At 43.5% G+C, this 24,895-nt stretch overlaps 1 protein-coding gene across 1 annotated transcript in view; it reads left to right on the plus strand.

Moving 5' to 3' along the window:
- LOC133557141 (neurexin-1a-like) overlaps positions 1–24,895 on the plus strand; it is a 174,141-nt gene that overhangs the window by 145,603 nt on the left and 3,643 nt on the right. The window contains exons 8-12 of the mRNA XM_061907385.1: positions 5,885–5,956; positions 6,085–6,309; positions 12,205–12,352; positions 17,863–17,993; positions 20,296–20,598. Of these exons, the coding sequence (XP_061763369.1) occupies positions 5,885–5,956; positions 6,085–6,309; positions 12,205–12,352; positions 17,863–17,993; positions 20,296–20,598 (879 nt within the window). The remainder of the gene's footprint in view (positions 1–5,884; positions 5,957–6,084; positions 6,310–12,204; positions 12,353–17,862; positions 17,994–20,295; positions 20,599–24,895) is intronic.

The following is a 24,895-nucleotide window of genomic DNA, read 5'->3' on the forward strand; positions in this document are numbered from 1 at the left end:
TTGGGTATCTGTGGTGTTGTGTTTATGTTGTGTTACTGTGAGGATGTTCTCCCGAAATGTGTTTGTCATTCTTGTTTGGTGTGGGTTTACAGTGTGGCACATAGTAGTAAGAGTGTAAAAGTTGTTTATATCACAACCTTCAGTGTAACCTGTATTGCCGTCGACCAAGTACGCCTTGCAATCTCGTACGTGTGACGATAGAAGCCGCAAAATGCATGCGTGTTAAGGCGGGTGCGATGACATGTTGTAGAGCAGTTGTTCTCAAATGGGGGTACGCGTACCCCTGGGGGTACTTGAAGGTATGCCAAGGGGTATGTGAGATTTTTAAGAAAATATTCTTAAAATAGCAACAATTCCAAAATCCTTTATATTTATTGAATAATACTTCAACAAAATATAAATGTAAGTTCATAAACTGTGAAAAAGAAATACAACAATGCAATATTCAGTGTTGACAGCTAGATTTTTTGTGGACATGTTCCATAAATATTGATGTTAAAGAGTTATTTTTTTGCGAAGAAATGTTTGGAATGAAGTTCATGAATCCAGATGGATCTATATTACGGTATAGCTCGGTTGGTAGAGTGGCCGTGCCAGCAACTTGAGGGTTGCAGGTTCGATTCCCGCTTGTGCCATCCTAGTTATGGCCGTTGTGTCCTTGAGCAAGACACTTTACCCACCTGCTCCCAGTGCCACCCACACTGCTTTAAATGTAAGTTAAATATTGCGTTTCACTATGTAAAGCACTTTGAGTCACTAGAGAAAAGTGCTATATAAATCACTGAAAAAAGGTTGAGAACCACTGTTGTAGAGGACGTTAAAAATAAAGCCATCACGGCACGCCCTCAATGTTGTAATAGCTCGGTGGGTAGAGCAGCCGTGCCAGCAACTTGAGGGTTGCGGGTTCGATTCCCGTTTCCCCCATCCTAGTCACTGCCGTTGTGTCCTTGGGCAAGACACTTTACCCACCTGCTCCCAGTGCCACCCACACTGCTTTAAATGTAACTTAGATATTGGGTTTCATATTGGGTTAGATATTGGAACGGCGTGGCGCAGTGGGGAGAGTGCGCAACCCGAGGGTCCCTGGTTCAATTCCCACCTAGTACCAACCTCGTCACGTCCGTTGTGTCCTGAGCAAGACACTTCACCCTAGCTCGGTTGGTAGAGTGGCCGTGCCAGCAACTTGAGGGTTGCAGGTTCGATTCCCGCTTGTGCCATCCTAGTTACTGCCGTTGTGTCCTTGGGCAAGACACTTTACCCACCTGCTCCCAGTGCCACCCACAGTGGTTTAAATGTAACTTAGATATTGGGTTTCACTATGTAAAGCGCTTTGAGTCACTAGAGAAAAGCGCTATATAAATATAATTCACTTCACTTCACTTCACCCTTGCTCCTGATGGGTGCTGGTTGGCGCCTTGCATGGCAGCTCCCTCCATCAGTGTGTGAATGTGTGTGTGAATGTGGAAGTAGTGTCAAAGCGCTTTGAGTACCTTGAAGGTAGAAAAGCGCTATACAAGTACAACCCATTTATTTATTTATTTATTTATTCATCACTAGTGTGTGAATGTTGTCTGTCTATCTGTGTTGGCCCTGCGATGAGGTGGCGACTTGTCCAGGGTGTACCCCGCCTTCCGCCCGATTGTAGCCGAGATAGGCGCCAGCGGCCCCCCGCGACCCCGAAAGGGAATAAGCGGTAGGAAATGGACGGATGGATATGTAAAGCGCTTTGAGTCACTAGAGAAAGGTGCTATATAAATATAATTCACTACAATTCACTGTAATCCGAGTGTAAATCGGAGAATGGCACCAAAATCCGGATTATGCAGCTGAGCCACACGAAAGCCGCGGGTTGCCGACCCCTGTTCTAAATCATCTTGACAATTTTACAAACATTGCCTTATTTATTCTTTTTTTTTTTTTTTTAAAAAAGCCCTAGTGTGTGATTGTGAGTGTGAATGTTGTCTGTCTATCTGTGTTGGCCCTGTGATGAGGTGGCGACTTGTCCAGGGTGTACCCCGCCTTCCGCCCGATTGTAGCTGAGATAGGCGCCAGCGCCCCCCGCGACCCCGAAAGGGAATAAGCGGTAGAAAATGGATGGATGGATGGATGATTGGTAACACTAAATTGGTCCTGGTGTGTGAATGTGAGTGTGAATGTTGTCTGTCTATCTGTGTTGGCCCTGCGATGAGGTGGCGACTTGTCCAGGGTGTACCCCGCCTTCCGCCCGATTGTAGCTGAAATAGGCGCCCGCGACCCCAAAAGGGAATAAGCGGTAGGAAATGGACGGATGGATATGTAAAGCGCTTTGAGTCACTAGAGAAAAGTGCTATATAAATATAATTCACTACAATTCACTGTAATCCGAGTGTCAATCGGAGAATGGCACCAAAATCCGGATTATGCAGATGAGCCACACGAGAGCCGCGGGTTGCCGACCCCTGTTCTAAATCATCCCGACAATTTTACAAACATCGCCTTATTTATTCTTTTTTTTTTTTTTTTTTTTTTTTTTTTTTTTTTTAAAAGCCCTAGTGTGTGATTGTGAGTGTGAATGTTGTCTGTCTATCTGTGTTGGCCCTGTGATGAGGTGGCGACTTGTCCAGGGTGTACCCCGCCTTCCGCCCGATTGTAGCTGAGATAGGCGCCAGCGCCCCCCGCGACCCCGAAAGGAAATAAGCGGTAGGAAATGGATGGATAGATATGTAAAGCGCTTTGAGTCACTAGAGAAAAGTGCTATATAAATATAATTCACTACAATTCACTGTAATCCGAGTGTCAATCGGAGAATGGCACCAAAATCCGGATTATGCAGCTGAGCCACACGAGAGCCGCGGGTTGCCGACCCCTGTTCTAAATCATCCCGACAATTTTACAAACATCGCCTTATTTATTCTTTTTTTTTTTTTTTTTTTTTTTAAAAGCAACCACACAAACAGCGATGCTTCCAATTGGCAGACTCTCAGCAGAAGTCCCAGACACATGTGCCCTCGCCAGCATCAGAGAGACTCACTGATGAGTGTCGTTGAGGGACTGGCGGCGGCGCTAAGCACAACATGCTAATTAGCTACGCCACAAAGGCGCTCCCGCTGTAGTAAAACTCCTATAAAACGCTGACACACAGCCGACCTACATAAATACACGCATAAACATACACAGACACGTTGAAAAACCTTCCGTGACATATTGACACAGCGTGAGCCGCCTCCGTTCACGCGGGGCGTCATAAACAAACTAGCAGAGCGGCAGATGACAAAGAGCGCGCTATCTGCATCTGCGGCGATGAATGCGCTGTGTGTTGCTTCATTAAGACTGATGGCGTTTAAACGAGGCTTCCACTGTCAAAGCACAGCCTCCCCTGGCAAATTTGCATATTTAATACGATGATGATATGATCATCCGTGTGAGCAAACCAAGCCATACGCACGCACGCTCCTCCGCACACATTTTGCAGAGAATACTTAATTAGCGAAACGTGGGGGCACATAAACGCAAAAAGAAAAAGGGCAAAGGCCGGTGCAGGAGCGCCATTTTAGCGGCGGCGGGTCAGGGAAGGAGCCGCGGGTTAATAAAGCCGAGCCTGTGCTGACTCCACGCTCTCCACATCAGAATGCTGGGCACAGGCTCCTCAGTCAGAGAGCGTTCTGTGTCGGAGGAGAAGAGGCGGAAGAATAAAAAGGCATGTGGGACAAATGGGAGTTATCCTCCCTCAGCTCAAAATACTCACTTTCAAATAAAAAATAAAAAAAGAAAAACCCCAGAATGCTCGAATTTAAAGGGGAACTGCACTTTTTTTTTTAGAATTCTGCCTATCGTTCACAAATATTGAGAGACAATCCAATCCATCCATCCATCCATCATCTTCCGCTTATCCGAGGTCGGGTCGCGGGGGCAACAGCCTAAGCAGGGAAACCCAGACTTCCCTCTCCCCAGCCACTTCGTCCAGCTCTTCCCGGGGGATCCCGAGGCGTTCCCAGGCCAGCCGGGAGACATAGTCTTCCCAACGTGTCCTGGGTCTTCCCCGTGGCCTCCTACCGGTTGGACGTGCCCTAAACACCTCCCTAGGGAGGCGTTCAGGTGGCATCCTGACCAGATGCCCGAACCACCTCATCTGGCTCCTCTCCATGTGGAGGAGCAGTGGCTTTACTTTGAGTTCCTCCCGGATGGCAGAGCTTCTCACCCTATCTCTAAGGGAGAGACCTGGAAACTCATTTGGGCCGCTTGTACCCGTGATCTTATCCTTTCGGTCATGACCCAAAGCTCATGACCATAGGTGAGGATGGGAACGTAGATCGACCGGTAAATTGAGAGCTTTGCCTTCCGGCTCAGCTCCTTCTTCACCACAACGGATCGGTACAACGTCCGCATTACTGAAGACGCCGCACCGATCCGCCTGTCGATCTCACGATCCACTCTTCCCTCACTCGTGAACAAGACTCCTAGGTACTTGAACTCCTCCACTTGGGGCAGGGTCTCGGAAAGCTGGCGTGCACAAGTGATGTGCACGCCAGCTTTCTGAGGGATCGCTTGTGCACGCCAGTTTTCCGAGACTCTGTATTTAGTTAGCGCAGGCAGCATGAAGCAGGGCTTTTATTGTGAAGATAGGAAATGTGCAGTCGGCCTTTAGAGTTTTGACGGAAGGGACGGCGCGAGAGTCTGTTGAAATAAAAAGTGTTTCTGGCCTTCCTCTCGGTCATATTTTCATAATAATGATCTTGCAGCAGCCAGCGTCATCTCACAAGACCCTCCGGTACCGTGAATGTCATTTAAGTGACGTCTTGGTGAAGATTGATGATCACTCATTTTTAGGTCTATTTTTTTTGAAAAGCCTGGCTGGAGATCGACTGACACACCCCCCGCGGTCGACTGGTAGCTCGCCAACGACGATATAACCCATAAGTTACAACAAGAACGAGCCCATTTTTACAAGTTCGAATGTTAAAATAAACCAAAACATTTTGTCTTCTTGTCTACCGTAATGATTGTGAATGAGACAAAATTCCCCCCAAAAAGTGCAGTTCCCTTCAAGAGGAGGCCTTTTCTAACGGTTGCCTCGTTCCCTCCTTCATTTGGGACGCTTAAAAGCGTCATTCAATGCATGTTGTATCTCCTCTCAATCAATCAATCAATGTTTATTTATATAGCCCCAAATCACAAATGTCTCAAAGGACTGCACAAATCATTACGACTACAACATCCTCGGAAGAACCCACAAAAGGGCAAGGAAAACTCACACCCAGTGGGCAGGGAGAATTCACATCCAGTGGGACGCCAGTGACAATGCTGACTATGAGAAACCTTGGAGAGGACCTCAGATGTGGGCAACCCCCCCCCCTCTAGGGGACCGAAAGCAATGGATGTTGAGCGGGTCCAACATGATACTGTGAAAGTTCAATCCATAGTGGCTCCAAGACAGCAGTGAGAGTCCCGTCCACAGGAAACCATCTCAAGCGGATCAGCAGCGTAGAGATGTCCCCAACCGATACAGGCGAGCGGTCCATCCTGGGTCTCGACTCTGGACAGTCAGTACTTCATCCATGGTCATCGGACCGGACCCCCTCCACAAGGGAGGGGGGGACATAGGAGAAAGAAAAGAAGCGGCAGATCAACTGGTCTAAAAAGGAGGTCTATTTAAAGGCTAGAGTATACAGATGAGTTTTAAGATGAGACTTAAATGCTTCTACTGCTCCTTTCCCGCCGCACTGTAGTGACACAGCGAGATAATTAAAGAAAACTCCCCGATGTCCAATTATGTGGCACAGCGTGAGGGTTTTGAAAGGACTCCCAGGATATTTCTTCAAAATGGCAGCTTTTCTCTTTTGTTATTCAAAGGTTGACTTCATGTTTCATCCTCTCTCCCCTCCTCCCTAAATCTCCCCGCCTGAAGGTGGTGTACAAAAATAACGACGTGCGGCTGGAGCTGTCGAGACTCGCTAAACAGGGAGACCCCAAGATGAAGGTAGGCTCACGTGTTGTCTTCGTCCTCTCATGCGATTAATGCAGACATCCTTTCGGGAGAATTGTGCTTAAAAGAAAGCATCGTGATGCAGCCCCAACTCCAACTCATCAATACACTCCCCTCTCCAGGTCAGCGGCGTGGTATCCTTTAAGTGCGAGAGCGTGGCCACGCTGGATCCCGTGACCTTTGACACGCCGGAGTCCTTCGTGGCGCTCAGCAAGTGGACGGCGAAGAAAGCCGGGTCCATTTCCTTCGACTTCAGGACCACCGAGCCCAACGGCCTGATGCTCTTCAGCCACGGGAAGTCCAGACAGGTTCAGCGCAAGGACCCCCGCACGCCGCCCACTGTCAAGGTACAAACTGGTGACTGACATGAAACAGGAAAGAAAAAACATGGTACAAACCCCGTTTCCATATGAGTTGGGAAATTGTGTTAGATGTAAATATAAACAGAATACAAGGATTTGCAAATCATTTTCAACCCATATTCAGTCGAATATGCTACAAAGACAACATATTTGATGTTCAAACTCCTAAACATTTTTTTTGGGGGCAAATAATCATTAACTTTAGAATTTGATGCCAGCAACACGGGACAAAGAAGTTGGGAAAGGTGGCAATAAATACCGATAAAGTTGAGCATTTACGGCCCACACCTCGAGTTTTGTTGGTAAAAATGTAAGAAAAAAAAGAGCAAAAACCCAATGAAAAAAGAATATTTTCCAGACGCTTTGAACCCTGCGGTTCACAAACCCCGTTTCCATATGAGTTGGGAAATTGTGTTAGATGTAAATATAAACAGAATACAATGATTTGCAAATCATTTTCAAGCCATATTCAGTTGAATATGCTACAAAGACAACATATTTGATGTTCAAACTCCTAAACATTTTTTTTGTTGCAAATAATCATTAACTTTAGAATTTGATGCCAGCAACACGGGACAAAGAAGTTGGGAAAGGTGGCAATAAATACCGATAAAGTTGAGCATTTACGGCCCACACCTCGAGTTTTGTTGGTAAAAATGTAAGAAAAAAAAGAGCAAAAACACAATGAAAAAAGAATATTTTCCAGACGCTTTGAACCCTGCGGTTCACAAACCCCGTTTCCATATGAGTTGGGAAATTGTGTTAGATGTAAATATAAACAGAATACAATGACTTGCAAATCATTTTCAACCCATATTCAGTTGAATATGCTACAAAGACAACATATTTGATGTTCAAACTCCTAAACATTTTTTTTGTTGCAAATAATCATTAACTTTAGAATTTGATGCCAGCAACACGGGACAAAGAAGTTGGGAAAGGTGGCAATAAATACCGATAAGGTTGAGCATTTACGGCCCACACCTCGAGTTTTGTTGGTAAAAATGTAAGAAAAAAAAGAGCAAAAACCCAATGAAAAAAGAATATTTTCCAGACGCTTTGAACCCTGCGGTTCACAAACCCCGTTTCCATATGAGTTGGGAAATTGTGTTCGATGTAAATATAAACAGAATACAATGATTTGCAAATCATTTTCAACCCATATTCAGTTGAATATGCTACAAAGACAACATATTTGATGTTCAAACTGATGAAACTTTTTTTGCAAATAATCATTAACTTTAGAATTTGATGCCAGCAACACGTGACAAAGAAGTTGGGAAAGGTGGCAATAAATACTGATAAGGTTGAGGAATGCTCATCAAACACTTATTTGGAACATCCTACAGGTGTGCAGGCTAATTGGGAACAGGTGGGTGCCATTAGATTAGATTAGAATAGAATAGAATAGAGTTTTATTGTCATTATTGCAATGAACAGGTTCAAAGAAGGTGCATATACAATATGGTAGTATAAATTAAAAAAAATAAATAAATAAATAAATAAATTAAAAAAAAAAAGATAGAGATGACAGATGTATCTATGTATACATACATAAAACATTATTTCACATTGTAGTCCAAAAAAATAGAAAAACATTTAAACATTACACATGAGATTAGATTAGATAGTACTGTATTTATTCCTTCAGGAGAGTTCCTTCAGGAAAATTACAATTTTCAGCACAATCCCATTCAAGATCAGACAAACATTACAGGGAGACAGAACAGGATCGCTGACGGGTCTGCTGGCTTCCAGCGCCCCTTACAAAAAAGGTGAGATACAGGTAAACAGGGGGGGGGGGGGGGGGGGGAATGGGAGAAAAAAAATAGAATATTAAAATAAGATTTAAAAAATCGGTCTTAGCCTAGGCCCTGGAGTGGGGGTGCAGACTGAGGCCAAGGGAAAAAAACAACAACTCATAGCCATAGTACACATCCCTCTTCCATGTGTGTAAGAGGGAAACATCAAACATCAAAGAACACAGAGGACATTAAAGACATTAAAGCAGCAGATACAACCAGACACTTCTACATACAGCTATGAATAAAAAGTAAAATAAACATATCCACTGTGGTGGCCTCTGCGGTGTTCCACGCCATCGTCCGCTGGGGAGGAGGGAGCATGGCCAGAGACAGGAGCAGACCCAACAAAGCAACCAAAACAGCAGACTCCACTCTCGGCCAGTGTCCAAGAGTGGAGTCCCTGATTGGGTTTAAAATCAGCTTCCTAAAAAATGCTCAGTCATTCACAAGAAAGGATGGGGCGAGGTACACCCCTTTGTCCACAACTGCGTGAGCAAATAGTCAAACAGTTTAAGAACAACGTTTCTCAAAGTGCAAATGCAAGAAATTTAGGGATTTCAACATCTACGCTCCATAATATCATCAAAAGGTTCAGAGAATCTGGAGAAATCACTCCACGTAAGCGGCATGGCCGGAAAACAACATTGAATGACCGTGACCTTCGATCTCTCAGACGGCACTGTTCCAAAAAACGACATCAATCTCTAAAGGATATCACCACATGGGCTCAGGAACACTTCAGAAAACCACTGTCACTAAATAGAGTTTGTCGCTACATCTGTAAGTGCAAGTTAAAGCTCTACTATGCAAAGCGAAAGCCATTTATCAACAACATCCAGAAACGCCACCAGTGCAATACATTATGAAAATGTATTGCACTGTTATTGTTTTGCATCCCCGGTCATCCTAGTACCCCAGTGAGGAGTTGTACAGTCTAATGGCGTGTGGGACAAAGGAGTTTTTGAGTCTATCTATGCGCCACACTGTGAAGCCACACCAAACAAGAATGACAAACACATTTCGGGAGAACATCCGCACCGTAGCACAACATAAACTCAACAGAAGAGATACCTAGAACTCCTTGCAGCACTAACTCTTCCGGGACGCTGCAATATACATCCCCGCTACCACCGAACCCCGCTCCTCCCTCCCAATTTTTATTTACATTTTATTTGATATGCCATTGATATTTTTTAATCATTATTATTATAATTTGAAACTCAATTTTGCATGTCACTATAAAGTTATATAAGCCTTGCTTGTTTAATATTCAATGCAAAACTTGTTTGGGTCCCTATTAAAAGGTTAATTTGTTCAGTTTTACATTTTGGCCCACTCTGTTTTTGAGTTTGACACCCCCTGGCCTATAATGTTTCAGAGTGCCATATATTTTAGTGCATTTCGTCCACAATAGGCAAACACGAATGAGTAATTATTTGACTTGGCTGTCTCCATACCATTCACAATGCCACGATGACAGCGGTGCTAACCTATCAAGGAGGAAATTAGCAAATTTGCCGTCAGAAGAAAAAAAATCTTTTACGCCTTCAATCGTCTTCATTTTTCAAAGGCATCCGCCAATACAAATCCTCGTTTTGTTCCCGGCTTAGCCATGAATAAGTTGAGAATTGCAACGACGACTTTGGGATTTATTTATTATTTAGTAACTTTACCAGTGGCAGTAGGTCGACAAAGATGACGGTGCGTAACTGGCGCTGTAAATCTAATTTTGAAATGAGCATTTCCCGGCTGAACTACTGTTATCAATCAGTTCAAGAAATCAATCAATGTTTATTTATATAGCCCCAAATCACAAATGTCTCAAATGACTGCACAAATCAATACGACTACAACATCCTCGGAAGAACCCACAAAAGGGCAAGGAAAACTCACACCGAGTGGGCAGGGAGAATTCACATCCAGTGGGACGCCAGTGACAATGCTGACTATGAGAAACCTTGGAGAGGACCTCAGATGTGGGCAATTAATTCCCAAGAAAAACAGCAGGGGGTCCATCGTCTGGCGGTGGTTTGGCTTCAAGTGGGAATATGTTGAACAGAAAAACTGTAATTTGTCAAGTGTGGGGCAAAAGCGTTGCTACAAAAAGTAGCAATACTGCTAATATGTAGCATCATTTGAAAAGTCACCTGCTAGAGAATGAAGAGTGCTTTCTCCGCATCTCAACATCTCCGTTCGGTGCCACACGCCCACACCATCAAAATGCCGTATGAAAAAAATAGTCAACAACAAAAGGAGATAATGTCCGCAGTAACCTACCACATAGCGAAGGACAAACACTATTTGATTTCCTATTATGCAGCTCATTTTTATTTGACGGTTATTGAAATATCTTGTGTGACATCATGCACAAAAGTGCACTTTATTTGTTTTAAACTATTGCAGTGGCGTTCTGTACAAAAAGTGCACTTTAATTTAGTGTTGTTTTGATATGTCATCTTAGTGACATCATGCACAAAAGTGCACTTTATTTGTTTTAAACTATTGTAATGGCGTTCTGTCCAAAAAGTGCACTTTAATTTAGTGTTGTTTTGATATGTCATCTTAGTGACATCATGCACAAAAGTGCACTTTATTTGTTTTAAACTATTGTAGTGGCGTTCTGTACAAAGAGTGCACTTTAATTTAGTGTTGTTTTGATACGTCATCTTAGTGACATCATGCACAAAAGTGCACTTTATTTGTTTTAAACTATTGTAGTGGCGTTCTGTACAAAAAGTGCACTTTAATATAGTGTTGTTTTGATATGTCATCTTAGTGACAACATGCACAAAAGTGCACTTTATTTGTTTTAACACGGTGGGAGAGGGGTTAGTGCGTCTGCCTCACAATACGAAGGTCCTGCAGTCCTGGGTTCAAATCCAGGCTCGGGATCTTTCTGTGTGGAGTTTGCATGTTCTCCCCGTGAGTGCGTGGGTTCCCTCCGGGTACTCCGGCTTCCTCCCACTTCCAAAAACATGCACCTGGGGATAGGTTGATTGGCAACACTAAATTGGCCCTAGTGTGTGAATGTTGTCTGTCTATCTGTGTTGGCCCTGTGATGAGGTGGCGACTTGTCCAGGGTGTACCCCGCCTTCCGCCCGATTGTAGCTGAGATAGGCGCCAGCGCCCCCCGCGACCCCGAAAGGGAATAAGCGGTAGAAAATGGATGGATGGATATTGTAGTGGTGTTCTGTACAAAAAGTGCACTTTAATTTAGTGTTGTTTTGATATGTCATCTTAGTGACATCATGCACAAAAGTGCACTTTATTTGTTTTAAACTATTGTAGTGGCGTTCTGTACAAAAAGTGCACTTTAATTTAGTGTTGTTTTGATATGTCATCTTAGTGACATCATGCACAAAAGTGCACTCATAGCTTGTTTTAAAATGTCCCTGACAATCTTGCACTTTCTGTTTTGACATGAAATGAATGGTTGTGCCATAGCTCGGTTGGTAGAGTGGCCGTGCCAGCAACTTGAGGGTTGCAGGTTCGATTCCCGCTTCCGCCATCCTAGTCACTGCCGTTGTGTCCTTGGGCAAGACACTTTACCCACCTGCTCCCAGTGCCACCCACACTGGTTTAAATGTAACTTAGATATTGGGTTTCACTATGTAAAGCGCTTTGAGTCACTAGAGAAAAGCGCTATATAAATATAATTCACTTCACTTCACTGCCTGATAACTTTTTAATACAGTTTTGATAAATATTCTTAGTTGTGATTTCCCTCTCTGCATGAAATTTTAAAATGAGCACATATATATGCGGTTTGAAGAATAATTTTTTAATGTAGACACATATAATTATCATACTGCTGTGATTATATGTGTCAAGTGTTCAATCAAGGCTAAGGCAAAAATATGGCCTAAAAATATCGAGATATTAATCCCAATATTACTAGTCCAAGATGGCCACCAAAAAGGTCTTTTTTATTCAATCATCAAAATATCCCCAAATATCAGGCTTCCTGTAAAAAAAAAAAAACTACTTATTTTCAAAGCACCTCGGAGCAACATTCCATTTGTTAAATATTGCCGACAGCAATGTATTGTAGGGTTTTTTCCCCCCTCTTTTGCAGGTGGACTTCTTTGCCATTGAGATGCTGGACGGTCACCTGTACCTGCTGCTGGACATGGGCTCAGGGACCACAAAGACCAGGGCCATCGACAAGAAGGTCAATGACGGAGAGTGGTACCACGTGGACTTTCAGAGGGACGGACGCTCAGGTGTGTGCCAGAATAACGTTGAGGTCCTGGTAAATGAAGACTAGCATACTGCGTCGGTTAGGTTTTATTCAAATTGTCTTAAAGGCCTACTGAAATGAGATTTTCTTATTTAAACGGGGATAGCAGCTCCATTCTATGTGTCATACTTGATCATTTTGTGATGTTGCTATATTTTTGCTGAAAGGATTTAGTAGAGAACATCGAGGATAAAGTTTGCAACTTTTGGTCGCTACTAAAATAGCCTTGCCTGTACCGGAAGTAGCAGACGATGTGCGCGTGATGTCACGGGTTGTGAAACTCCTCACATCCACATATTGTTTACAATCATGGCCACCAGCAGCTAGAGTGATTCAGACAGAGAATTTGACGATTTCCCCATTAATTTGAGCGAGGATGAAAGATTTGTGGATGAGGAAAGTGAGAGTGAAGGAGTAGAAGAAAAAAAAAAGACAGACGAGGGCAGTGGGAGCGATTCAGATGTTATTAGACACATTTACTAGGATAATTCTGGTAAATCCCTTATCTGTGTTACCAGTGTTTTAGTGAGATTATATGGTCGTACCTGTACAACCTGACGGTCGGCCTTGCACCTTTCTTCAGCACCAGTCGACGGGTGGTGGCGATGCCCATCTCTGCCCTTCGCAAAGGACCCTCTTTGAAACACGATCTTTTAAAATGATCGCTGCATAATACACTGTACTTTGTGTTTGTGGTCCAATCCAACCGTGTTCGCTTGACATCTCTGTTCCATAGTAAAGCTTCACCGTCATCTTTCGGGACTATAAACAATGAAACACCAACTGTGTTTAGTGTTGCTAAAGGCGGCCGCAATACACCGCTTCCCACCTACAGCTTTCTTCTTTGACGTCTCCATTATTCATTGAACAAATTGCAAAATATTCGGCAACACAGATGTCCATAATACTGTGGAATTATGCGATGAAAACAGACGTATAGCTGTGAACGGTGCTGGAACAAAATGTCCTCTACAATGCATGATACTTCCGCGCGAAATGTAAAATTGCAATTTATTCAACTAAACCGGCCGTACTACTGTTATCAGTTACCATGAATTGATTAACGTGGACCCCGACTTAAACAAGTTGAAAAACTTATTTGGGTGTTACCATTTAGTGGTCAATTGTGCGGAATATGTACTGTACTGTGCAATCTACTAATAAAAGTATCAATCAATCAATCAATCAATCAGTTATAGAGGTATTCAAAAATAACATGATTTATTAACCTACAGCTTTCTTCTTTGACGTCTCCATTATTCATTGAACAAATTGCAAAAGATTCAGCAACACAGATGTCCAGAATACTGTGGAATTATGCGATGAAAACAGACTTATAGCTGTGAACGGTGCTGGAACAAAATGTCCTCTACAATGCGTGACGTCACGCGCACGCGTCATCATACCGCGACGTTTCAGCATGATACTTCCGCGCGAAATTTAAAATTGCAATTTAGTCAACTAAACCGGCCGTACTACTCTTATCAGTTATATAGGTATTCAAAAATAACATGATTTATTAACCTACAGCTTTCTTCTTTGACGTCTCCATTATTCATTGAACAAATTGCAAAATATTCAGCAACACAGTGGTCCAGAATACTGTGGAATTATGCGATGAAAACAGACTTATAGCTGTGAACGGCGCTGGAACAAAATGTCCTCTACAATGCGTGACGTCACGCGCACGCGTCATCATACCGCGACGTTTCAGCATGATACTTCCGCGCGAAATTTAAAATTGCAATTTAGTCAACTAAACCGGCCGTACTACTCTTATCAGTTATATAGGTATTCAAAAATAACATGATTTATTAACCTACAGCTTTCTTCTTTGACGTCTCCATTATTCATTGAACAAATTGCAAAATATTCAGCAACACAGATGTCCAGAATACTGTGAAATTATGTGATGAAAACAGACTTATAGCTGTGAACGGTGCTGGAACAAAATGTCCTCTACAATGCGTGACGTCACGTGCCGCGACGTTTTAGCATGATACTTCCACGCGAAATTTAAAATTGCAATTTAGTCAACTAAACCGGCCGTACTACTGTTATCAGTTATATAGGTATTCAAAAATAACATGATTTATTAACCTACAGCTTTCTTCTTTGACGTCTCCATTATTCATTGAACAAATTGCAAAATATTCAGCAACACAGATGTCCATAATACTGTGGAATTATGCGATGAAAATAGACGTATAGCTGTGAACGGCGCTGGAACAAAATGTCCTCTACGATGCGTGACGTCACGCGCACGCGTCATCATACCGCGACGTTTTAGCATGATACTTCCGCGCGGAATTTAAAATTGCAATTTAGTCAACTAAACCGGCCGTACTACTGTTATCAGTTATATAGGTATTCAAAAATAACATGATTTATTAACCTACAGCTTTCTTCTTTGACGTCTCCATTATTCATTGAACAAATTGCAAAATATTCAGCAACACAGATGTCCATAATACTGTGGAATTATGCGATGAAAATAGACGTATAGCTGTGAACGGCGCTGGAACAAAATGTCTTCTACAATGCGTGACGTCACGCGCACGCGTCATCATACCGCGACGTTTCAGCATGATACTTCCGCGCGAAATTTAAAATTGCAATTTAGTCAACTAAACCGGCCGTACTACTGTTATCAGTTATATAGGTATTCAAAAATAACATGATTTATTAACCTACAGCTTTCTTCTTTGACGTCTCCATTATTCATTGAACAAATTGCAAAATATTCAGCAACACAGATGTCCATAATACTGTGGAATTATGTGATGAAAACAGACGTATAGCTGTGAACGGCGCTGGAACAAAATGTCCTCTACAATGCGAGACGTCACGCGCACGCGTCATCATACCGCGACGTTTTAGCATGATACTTCCGCGCGAAATTTAAAATTGCAATTTAGTCAACTAAACCGGCCGTACTACTGTTATCAGTTATATAGGTATTCAAAAATAACATGATTTATTAACCTACAGCTTTCTTCTTTGACGTCTCCATTATTCATTGAACAAATTGCAAAAGATTCAGCAACACAGATGTCCATAATACTGTGGAATTATGCGATGAAAACAGACTTATAGCTGTGAACGGCGCTGGAACAAAATGTCCTCTACAATGCGTGACGTCACGCGCACGCGTCATCATACCGCGACGTTTCAGCATGATAAAATTGCAATTTAGTCAACTAAACCGGCCGTACTACTCTTATCAGTTATAGAGGTATTCAAAAATAACATGATTTATTAACCTACAGCTTTCTTCTTTGACGTCTCCATTATTCATTGAACAAATTGCAAAATATTCAGCAACACAGATGTCCATAATACTGTGGAATTATGCGATGAAAACAGACGTATAGCTGTGAACGGCGCTGGAACAAAATGTCCTCTACAATGCGTGACGTCACGCGCACGCGTCATCATACCGCGACGTTTCAGCATGATACTTCCGCGCGAAATTTAAAATTGCAATTTAGTCAACTAAACCGGCCGTACTACTGTTATCAGTTATAGAGGTATTCAAAAATAACATGATTTATTAACCTACAGCTTTCTTCTTTGACGTCTCCATTATTCATTGAACAAATTGCAAAATATTCAGCAACACAGATGTCCATAATACTGTGGAATTATGCGATGAAAATAGACGTATAGCTGTGAACGGCGCTGGAACAAAATGTCTTCTACAATGCGTGACGTCACGCGCACGCGTCATCATACCGCGACGTTTCAGCATGATACTTCCGCGCGAAATTTAAAATTGCAATTTAGTCAACTAAACCGGCCGTACTGCTGTTATCAGTTATAGAGGTATTCAAAAATAACATGATTTATTAACCTACAGCTTTCTTCTTTGACGTCTCCATTATTCATTGAACAAATTGCAAAAGATTCAGCAACACAGTGGTCCATAATACTGTGGAATTATGCGATGAAAACAGACTTACAGCTGTGAACGGTGCTGGAACAAAATGTCCTCTACAATGCGTGACGTCACGCGCACGCGTCATCATACCGCGACGTTTCAGCATGATACTTCCGCGCGAAATTTAAAATTGCAATTTAGTCAACTAAACCGGCCGTACTACTGTTATCAGTTATATAGGTATTCAAAAATAACATGATTTATTAACCTACAGCTTTCTTCTTTGACGTCTCCATTATTCATTGAACAAATTGCAAAATATTCAGCAACACAGATGTCCATAATACTGTGGAATTATGTGATGAAAACAGACGTATAGCTGTGAACGGCGCTGGAACAAAATGTCCTCTACAATGCGAGACGTCACGCGCACGCGTCATCATACCGCGACGTTTCAGCATGATAAAATTGCAATTTAGTCAACTAAACCGGCCGTACTACTCTTATCAGTTATAGAGGTATTCAAAAATAACATGATTTATTAACCTACAGCTTTCTTCTTTGACGTCTCCATTATTCATTGAACAAATTGCAAAATATTCAGCAACACAGATGTCCATAATACTGTGGAATTATGCGATGAAAACAGACTTATAGCTGTGAACGGCGCTGGAACAAAATGTCCTCTGCAATGCGTGACGTCACGCGCACGCGTCATCATACCGCGACGTTTTAGCATGATACTTCCGCGCGAAATTTAAAATTGCAATTTAGTCAACTAAACCGGCCGTATCGGCATGTGTTGCAATGTTAATATTTCATCATTGATATATAAACTATCAGACTGCGTGGTCGCTAGTAGTGGCTTTCAGTAGGCCTTTAATGGTCCACGCTGCTGCTTTTGGTTTGGATGGTTTACGTTTGGTTCCCAGCCAGCCATTGAAGTGCAGTGTCCAGTACCGGATAAATAGGAGGTTGTTTCAGCAGGGCGTGAAAACCAAATTAATTCATGTGATTGACCCGCCTGGCATCATAATTCCGATTCTGCCTGATATGAATAAGAAAACAAGGTCCAATCCGGAGAAGGTTGCAAAAGCGTCCACATTTCTGCTCTACGTCACTTTTTGGACAACATTGTTGGCACTGCGGTCCGGAGCTAAATTTGCCTGCTTTGCTGCTCCCTGTGGAAAGTCAGTAATTCTGTCTGCCTGCTGCCTGTAGTAAGAAAAACAAACAGTGGTTATTGAATCCAACTTTCAGTGTGGTGGTGATTAGAGAAATCAATAAAGCCTGCCATTGTTTATTACATTGTGGATGTTTAAGGGCAGCTACAATAACGTAGTAAGCGAGCACATTTCTGTTGAGTCATCTCACCTCATTACTGACTTCTTGGTGTTTGTTAACTAACTGCACTCATGGCTGAAAATAAACCGATGATTTATTGATGACGAAGCGCTGGACACTCACACTCGCTATTGACTCACTGACGAGGCCGCTCCAGATTCAGATCTGCATCACTTGTAGTGTGGAGGAGGTAGAAAGCGGGGCGGCAATACAATGAGCATCTCAGCGATGACGACGGTGACGCTGAAGGTCATTGGTGATGTGTTCAGGGACCATCTCGGTGAACAGCGTGCGGACGGCGTACACGGCGCCGGGCGACAGCGAGATCTTGGACCTGGACGAGACGCTGTACCTCGGTGGACTTCCTGAGGACCGCGCCGGACTCATCTTCCCTACAGAGGTGCGTGTGTTGACCAATAACAGAAAAGATACAAAATCCTATGCCGAAAAAAAAAAATGGTATTGGAATTCAAAGCAATCTTCATTTTGTTCACTTAAAATTTCCGTCTTGGTTATCGTTAACAACCTGTTTCCCCCTAACTAAATAATTCAATCAATCAATCAATCAATGTTTACTTATATAGCCCTAAATCACTAGTGTCTCAAAGGGCTGCACAAACCACCACGACATCCTCGGTAGGCCCACATAAGGGCAAGGAAAACTCACACCCAGTGGGACGTCGGTGACAATAATGACTATGAGAACCTTGGAGAGGAGGAAAGCAATGGATGTCGAGCGGGTCTAACATGATACTGTGAAAGTTCAATCCATAATGGATCCAACACAGTCGCGAGAGTCCAGTCCAAAGCGGATCCAACACAGCAGCGAGAGTCCCGTTCACAGGAAACCATCCCAAGCGGAGGCGGATCAGCAGCGCAGAGATGTCCCCAGCCGATACACAGGCAAAGCAGTACATGGCCACCGGATCGGACCGGACCCCCTCCACAAGGGAGAGTGGGACATAGGAGAAAAAGAAAAGAAACGGCAGATCAACTGGTCTAAAAAGGGACAAATTGACAAATTAGTCACTGAATAAAACAATACGGAAATGTAGAAAGCAACAGAATCCAATCAGGTGGGTGGAACAGGGCTTCACGGTGGCAGAGGGGTTAGTGCGTCTGCCTCACAATACGAAGGTCCTGCAGTCCTGGGTTCAAATCCAGGTCTTTCTGTGTGGAGTTTGCATGTTCTCCCCGTGAATGCGTGGGTTCCCTCCGGGTACTCCGGCTTCCTCCCACTTCCAAAGACATGCACCTGGGGATAGGTTGATTGGCAACACTAAATTGGCCCTAGTGTGTGAATGTTGTCTGTCTATCTGTGTTGGCCCTGCGATGAGGTGGCGACTTGTCCAGGGTGTACACCGCCTTCGGCCCGATTGTAACTGAGATAGGCGCCAGCGCTCCCCGCGACCCCAAAAGGGAATAAGCGGTAGAAAATGGATGGATGGATATATATATATATATATATATATATATATATATATATATATATATATATATATATATATATACACACACATACATACATATATATATGTATGTATGTATGTAATATATGTATGTATATATATATATGTGTGTGTGTATATATATATATATATATGTATGTATGTATGTAATAAATGTATGTATGTATATATATATATGTATGTATATATATATATATATATGTGTGTATATATATATATATATATATATGTATGTATGTATGTAATATATGTATGTATGTATATATATGTGTGTGTGTATATGTATATATATATATATATTTATATATATATATATATACTGTATAAGAAATACTTGAAAATACATACACCCCACCTTAACCCCGCCCACATCTCCTGAATTCGTAGTTCTCAAGGTTGGCAAATATGGTAAGCACAACCAAAATTATTCCGTACATTAGGTGCACCGGGTTATAAGGCGCACTGTCGAGTTTTTGAGAAAATGAACGGATTTTAAGTGCGCCTTATAGTCCGAAAAATACGGTAACTTTTTAGCATTTCTACGTTAAATGACCCTTTTTAGAAAATGACAAAAGGCCGCCACATGCTTAGATATTTCAGCATGTGGCACTCAGTATTGCAAGTTTGGACCCTCCCCGACATGCAGGAAGTAAACGCTGGGGAGTGAAGTGAATTATATTTATATAGCGCTTTTCTCTAGTGATTTAAAGCGCTTTACATAGTGAAACCCAATATCTAAGTTACATTTAAACCAGTGTTGTTGGCACTGGGAGCAGGTGGGTAAAGTGTCTTGCCCAAGGACACAACGGCAGTGACTAAGGTGGCGGAAGCAGGAATCGAACCTGGAACCCTCAAGTTGCTGGCACGACCACTCTACCAACCGAGCTATACCGCCCCACAGATTCAGGGAGGGTGGGGGTTGAAAAACAAAAAATCAGTCTAAGCCTGGGTCCCGGGAGAGGGGGTCCAGACTGAGGCCAAGGGGACAAAAAAACTAATCGCCACAGCACACATAAGCATGTGTGTAAGAGGGAAACATTAAAGCACACAAAAGGACATTAAAGGGAGTTTGCATCCTGAAGCAGCAGCAAAAGCGTTCATTCTTCATATGCAAGTAGTAGCTAATTAAAGCCAATGCAGCCATTTATAACCGCAGACCATAAGATTTTTAACAACTGCCAAATGTCAGAGTGTTCTAAGCGCTCAGCACTGCTGACCTTTTCCCGTCCTCAGGTGTGGACGGCCCTGCTGAACTACGGCTACGTGGGCTGCATCCGGGACCTGTTCGTGGACGGCCAGAGCAAAGACATCAGGCGGCTCGCAGAGGCCCAAAGGGCAGTGGGGGTGAAGCCCTCGTGCTCCAGGGAGCCCCCCAAGCAGTGCCTGTCCAACCCCTGCCAGCACAACGGCATCTGCAGGGAGGGCTGGAACCGCTACGTCTGCGACTGCTCGGGAACGGGATACCTGGGACGCTCCTGCGAGAGAGGTGAGGACAGGACCACCTGTTTCTGGCTAATTCTAGTAGCAATGCAGGAAGTAACACCGTCATGTGTTGGTGCTTCAATACTCATACTTGGGTATATTGTAGCGTCCCAGAAGAGTTAGTGCTGCAATGGGTTCCTGGGTATTTGTTCTGTTGTGTCACGGTGCGGATGTTCTCCCGAAATGTGTTTGTCATTCTTGTTTGGTGTGGGTTAACAGTGTGGCGCATATTTGTAACAGTGGTTGTTTATACGGCCACCCTCAGTGGGACCTGTATGGTTGTTGACATAGTATGGCTTGTATTCACTTGTGTGTGAAAAGCCCCCAATATAGTTGTCTGGGTGGAAATCGGGAGAATTCGGGAGAATGGTTGCCCCGGGAGATTTTCGGGAGGGGCACTTAAATTCTGGAGTCTCCCGTAAGTAGTCATGGTGATAAAGAAAACGCATTGAATGAGAAGATGTCCCTACTCAGTGGTTGGAACAGACCTGGGCCAATTAAGGCCCGGGGGCCACATGCGGCCCCGTTTAGCTTTTCAATCTGGCCCCACGGACATTCCCAACTAATTTGTTTAGATTTTTAAGATGGAAAGTGTAGCTGCCATTATGATGTGCACTCATGTTTTCTAATGACCAGAAGTCTTGAACTATACTAAGTATTTCAATGGTTGGAATCTGCACTTATGGATGATATTACAGTTACTATGGTCATGTAATTAGTTACTATGGTCATCTAATTAGTTACTATGGTCATCTAATTAGTTACTATGGTCATCCAATTAGTTACTATGGTCATCCAATTAGTTACTGTGGTCATCTAATTAGTTACTATGGTCATGTAATTAGTTACTATGGTCATCTAATTAGTTACTATGGTCATCCAATTAGTTACTATGGTCATCTAATTAGTTACTATGGTCATCTAATTAGTTACTATGGTCATCCAATTAGTTACTATGGTCATCCAATTAGTTACTATGGTCATCTAATTAGTTACTATGGTAACCTAATTAGTTACTATGGTCATCTAATTAGTTACTATGGTCATCTAATTAGTTACTATGGTCATCCAATTAGTTACTGTGGTCATCTAATTAGTTACTATGGTCATCTAATTAGTTACTATGGTCATCCAATTAGTTACTGTGGTCATCTAATTAGTTACTATGGTCATCCAATTAGTTACTATGGTCATCCAATTAGTTACTATGGTCATCTAATTAGTTACTATGGTCATCTAATTAGTTACTATGGTCATCTAATTAGTTACTATGGTCATCCAATGAGTTACTGTGGTCATCTAATTAGTTACTATGGTCATCTAATTAGTTACTATGGTCATCCAATTAGTTACTATGGTCATCTAATTAGTTACTATGGTAACCTAATTAGTTACTATGGTCATCTAATTAGTTACTATGGTCATCTAATTAGTTACTATGGTCATCTAATTATTTACTATGGTAACCTAATTGTCTATCTGTGTTGGCCCCTGCGATGAGGTGGCAACTTGTCCAGGTTGTACCCCGCCTTCCGCCCGATTGTAGCTGAGATAGGCGGCAGCAACCCCCGCAACCCCAAAAGGAAATAAGCGGTGTAAAATGGATGGATGGATGGTAACCTAATTAGTTACTATGGTCATGTCATTAGTTACTATGGTAACCTAATTGTCTATCTGTGTTGGCCCCTGCGATGAGGTGGCGACTTGTCCAGGTTGTACCCCGCCTCCCGCCCGATTGTAGCTGAGATAGGCGCCAGCACCCCCCGCAACCCCAAAAGGGAATAAGCGGTAGAAAATGGATGGATGGATGGTATCCTAATTAGTTACTATGGTCATGTAATTAGTTACTATGGTAACCTAATTGTCTATCTGTGTTGGCCCCTGCGATGAGGTGGCGACTTGTCCAGGTTGTACCCCGCCTTCCGCCCGATTGTAGCTGAGATAGGCGCCAGCACCCCCCGCAACCTCAAAAGGAAATAAACGGTATAAAATGGATGGATGGATGGTAACCTAATTAGTTACTATGGTCATGTCATTAGTTACTATGGTAACCTAATTGTCTATCTGTGTTGGCCCCTGCGATGAGGTGGCGACTTGTCCAGGTTGTACCCCGCCTTCCGCCCGCCCGATTGTAGCTGAGATAGGCGCCAGCACCCCCCGCAACCCCAAAAGGAAATAAGCGGTAGAAAATGGATGGATGGATGGTAACCTAATTAGTTACTATGGTCACCTAATTAGTTACTATGGTCATCTAATTAGTTACTATGGTAACCTAATTGTCTATCTGTGTTGGCCCCTGCGATGAGGTGGCGACTTGTCCAGGTTGTACCCCGCCTCCCGCCCGATTGTAGCTGAGATAGGCGCCAGCACCCGCCGCAACCCCAAAAGGGAATAAGCGGTAGAAAATGGATGGATGGATGGTAACCTAATTAGTTACTATGGTCATGTAATTAGTTACTATGGTAACCTAATTGTCTATCTGTGTTGGCCCTGCGATGAGGTGGCGACTTGTCCAGGTTGTACCCCGCCTTCCGCCCGCCCGATTGTAGCTGAGATAGGCGCCAGCACCCCCCGCAACCCCAAAAGGAAATAAGTGGTAGAAAATGGATGGATGGATGGTAACCTAATTAGTTACTATGGTCATGTAATTAGTTACTATGGTAACCTAATTGTCTATCTGTGTTGGCCCTGCGATGAGGTGGCGACTTGTCCAGGTTGTACCCCGCCTTCCGCCCGCCCGATTGTAGCTGAGATAGGCGCCAGCACCCCCCGCAACCCCAAAAAGGAAATAAGCGGTAGAAAATGGATGGATGGATGGTAACCTAATTAGTTACTATGGTCATGTCATTAGTTACTATGGTAACCTAATTGTCTATCTGTGTTGCCCCCTGCGATGAGGTGGCGACTTGTCCAGGTTGTACCCCGCCTTCCGCCCGATTGTAACTGAGATAGGCGCCAGCACCCGCCGCAACCCCAAAAAGGAAATAAGCGGTAGAAAATGGATGGATGGATGGTAACCTAATTAGTTACTATGGTCATGTAATTAGTTACTACGGTAACCTAATTGTCTATCTGTGTTGGCCCTGCGATGAGGTGGCGACTTGTCCAGGTTGTACCCCGCCTTCCGCCCGCCCGATTGTAACTGAGATAGGCGCCAGCACCCCCCGCAACCCCAAAAAGGAAATAAGCGGTAGAAAATGGATGGATGGATGGTAACCTAATTAGTTACTATGGTCATGTCATTAGTTACTATGGTAACCTAATTGTCTATCTGTGTTGGCCCTGCGATGAGGTGGCGACTTGTCCAGGTTGTACCCCGCCTTCCGCCCGATTGTAACTGAGATAGGCGCCAGCACCCGCCGCAACCCCAAAAAGGAAATAAGCGGTAGAAAATGGATGGATGGATGGTAACCTAATTAGTTACTATGGTCATGTAATTAGTTACTATGGTAACCTAATTGTCTATCTGTGTTGGCCCTGCGATGAGGTGGCGACTTGTCCAGGTTGTACCCCGCCTTCCGCCCGCCCGATTGTAGCTGAGATAGGCGCCAGCACCCCCCGCAACCCCAAAAAGGAAATAAGCGGTAGAAAATGGATGGATGGATGGTAACCTAATTAGTTACTATGGTCATGTCATTAGTTACTATGGTAACCTAATTGTCTATCTGTGTTGGCCCCTGCGATGAGGTGGCGACTTGTCCAGGTTCCGCCTTCCGCCCGATTGTAGCTGAGATAGGCGCCAGCACCCCCCGCAACCTCAAAAGAAAATAAGCGGTAGAAAATGGATGGATGGATGGTAACCTAATTAGTTACTATGGTCATGTAATTAGTTACTATGGTAACCTAATTGTCTATCTGTGTTGGCCCTGCGATGAGGTGGCGACTTGTCCAGGTTGTACCCCGCCTTCCGCCCGATTGTAGCTGAGATAGGCGCCAGCACCCCCCGCGACCCCAAAAGGAAATAAGCGGTAGAAAATGGATGGATGGATGGTAACCTAATTAGTTACTATGGTCATGTCATTAGTTACTATGGTAACCTAATTGTCTATCTGTTTTGGCCCTGCAATGAGGTGGCGACTTGTCCAGAATGTACCCCGCCTTCCGCCCGTTTGTAGCTGAGATAGGCGCCAGCACCCCCGCAACCCCAAAAGGGAATAAGCGGTAGAAAATGGATGGATGGATGGTATCCTAATTAGTTACTATGGTCATGTAATTAGTTACTACGGTAACCTAATTGTCTATCTGTGTTGGCCCCTGCGATGAGGTGGCGACTTGTCCAGGTTGTACCCCGCCTTCCGCCCGCCCGATTGTAGCTGAGATAGGCGCCAGCACCCCCCGCAACCCCAAAAGG

This window comes from Nerophis ophidion, linkage group LG08 (genome assembly GCF_033978795.1).
Source record: "Nerophis ophidion isolate RoL-2023_Sa linkage group LG08, RoL_Noph_v1.0, whole genome shotgun sequence".
In the NCBI taxonomy this organism is placed as follows: Eukaryota; Metazoa; Chordata; class Actinopteri; order Syngnathiformes; family Syngnathidae; genus Nerophis; species Nerophis ophidion.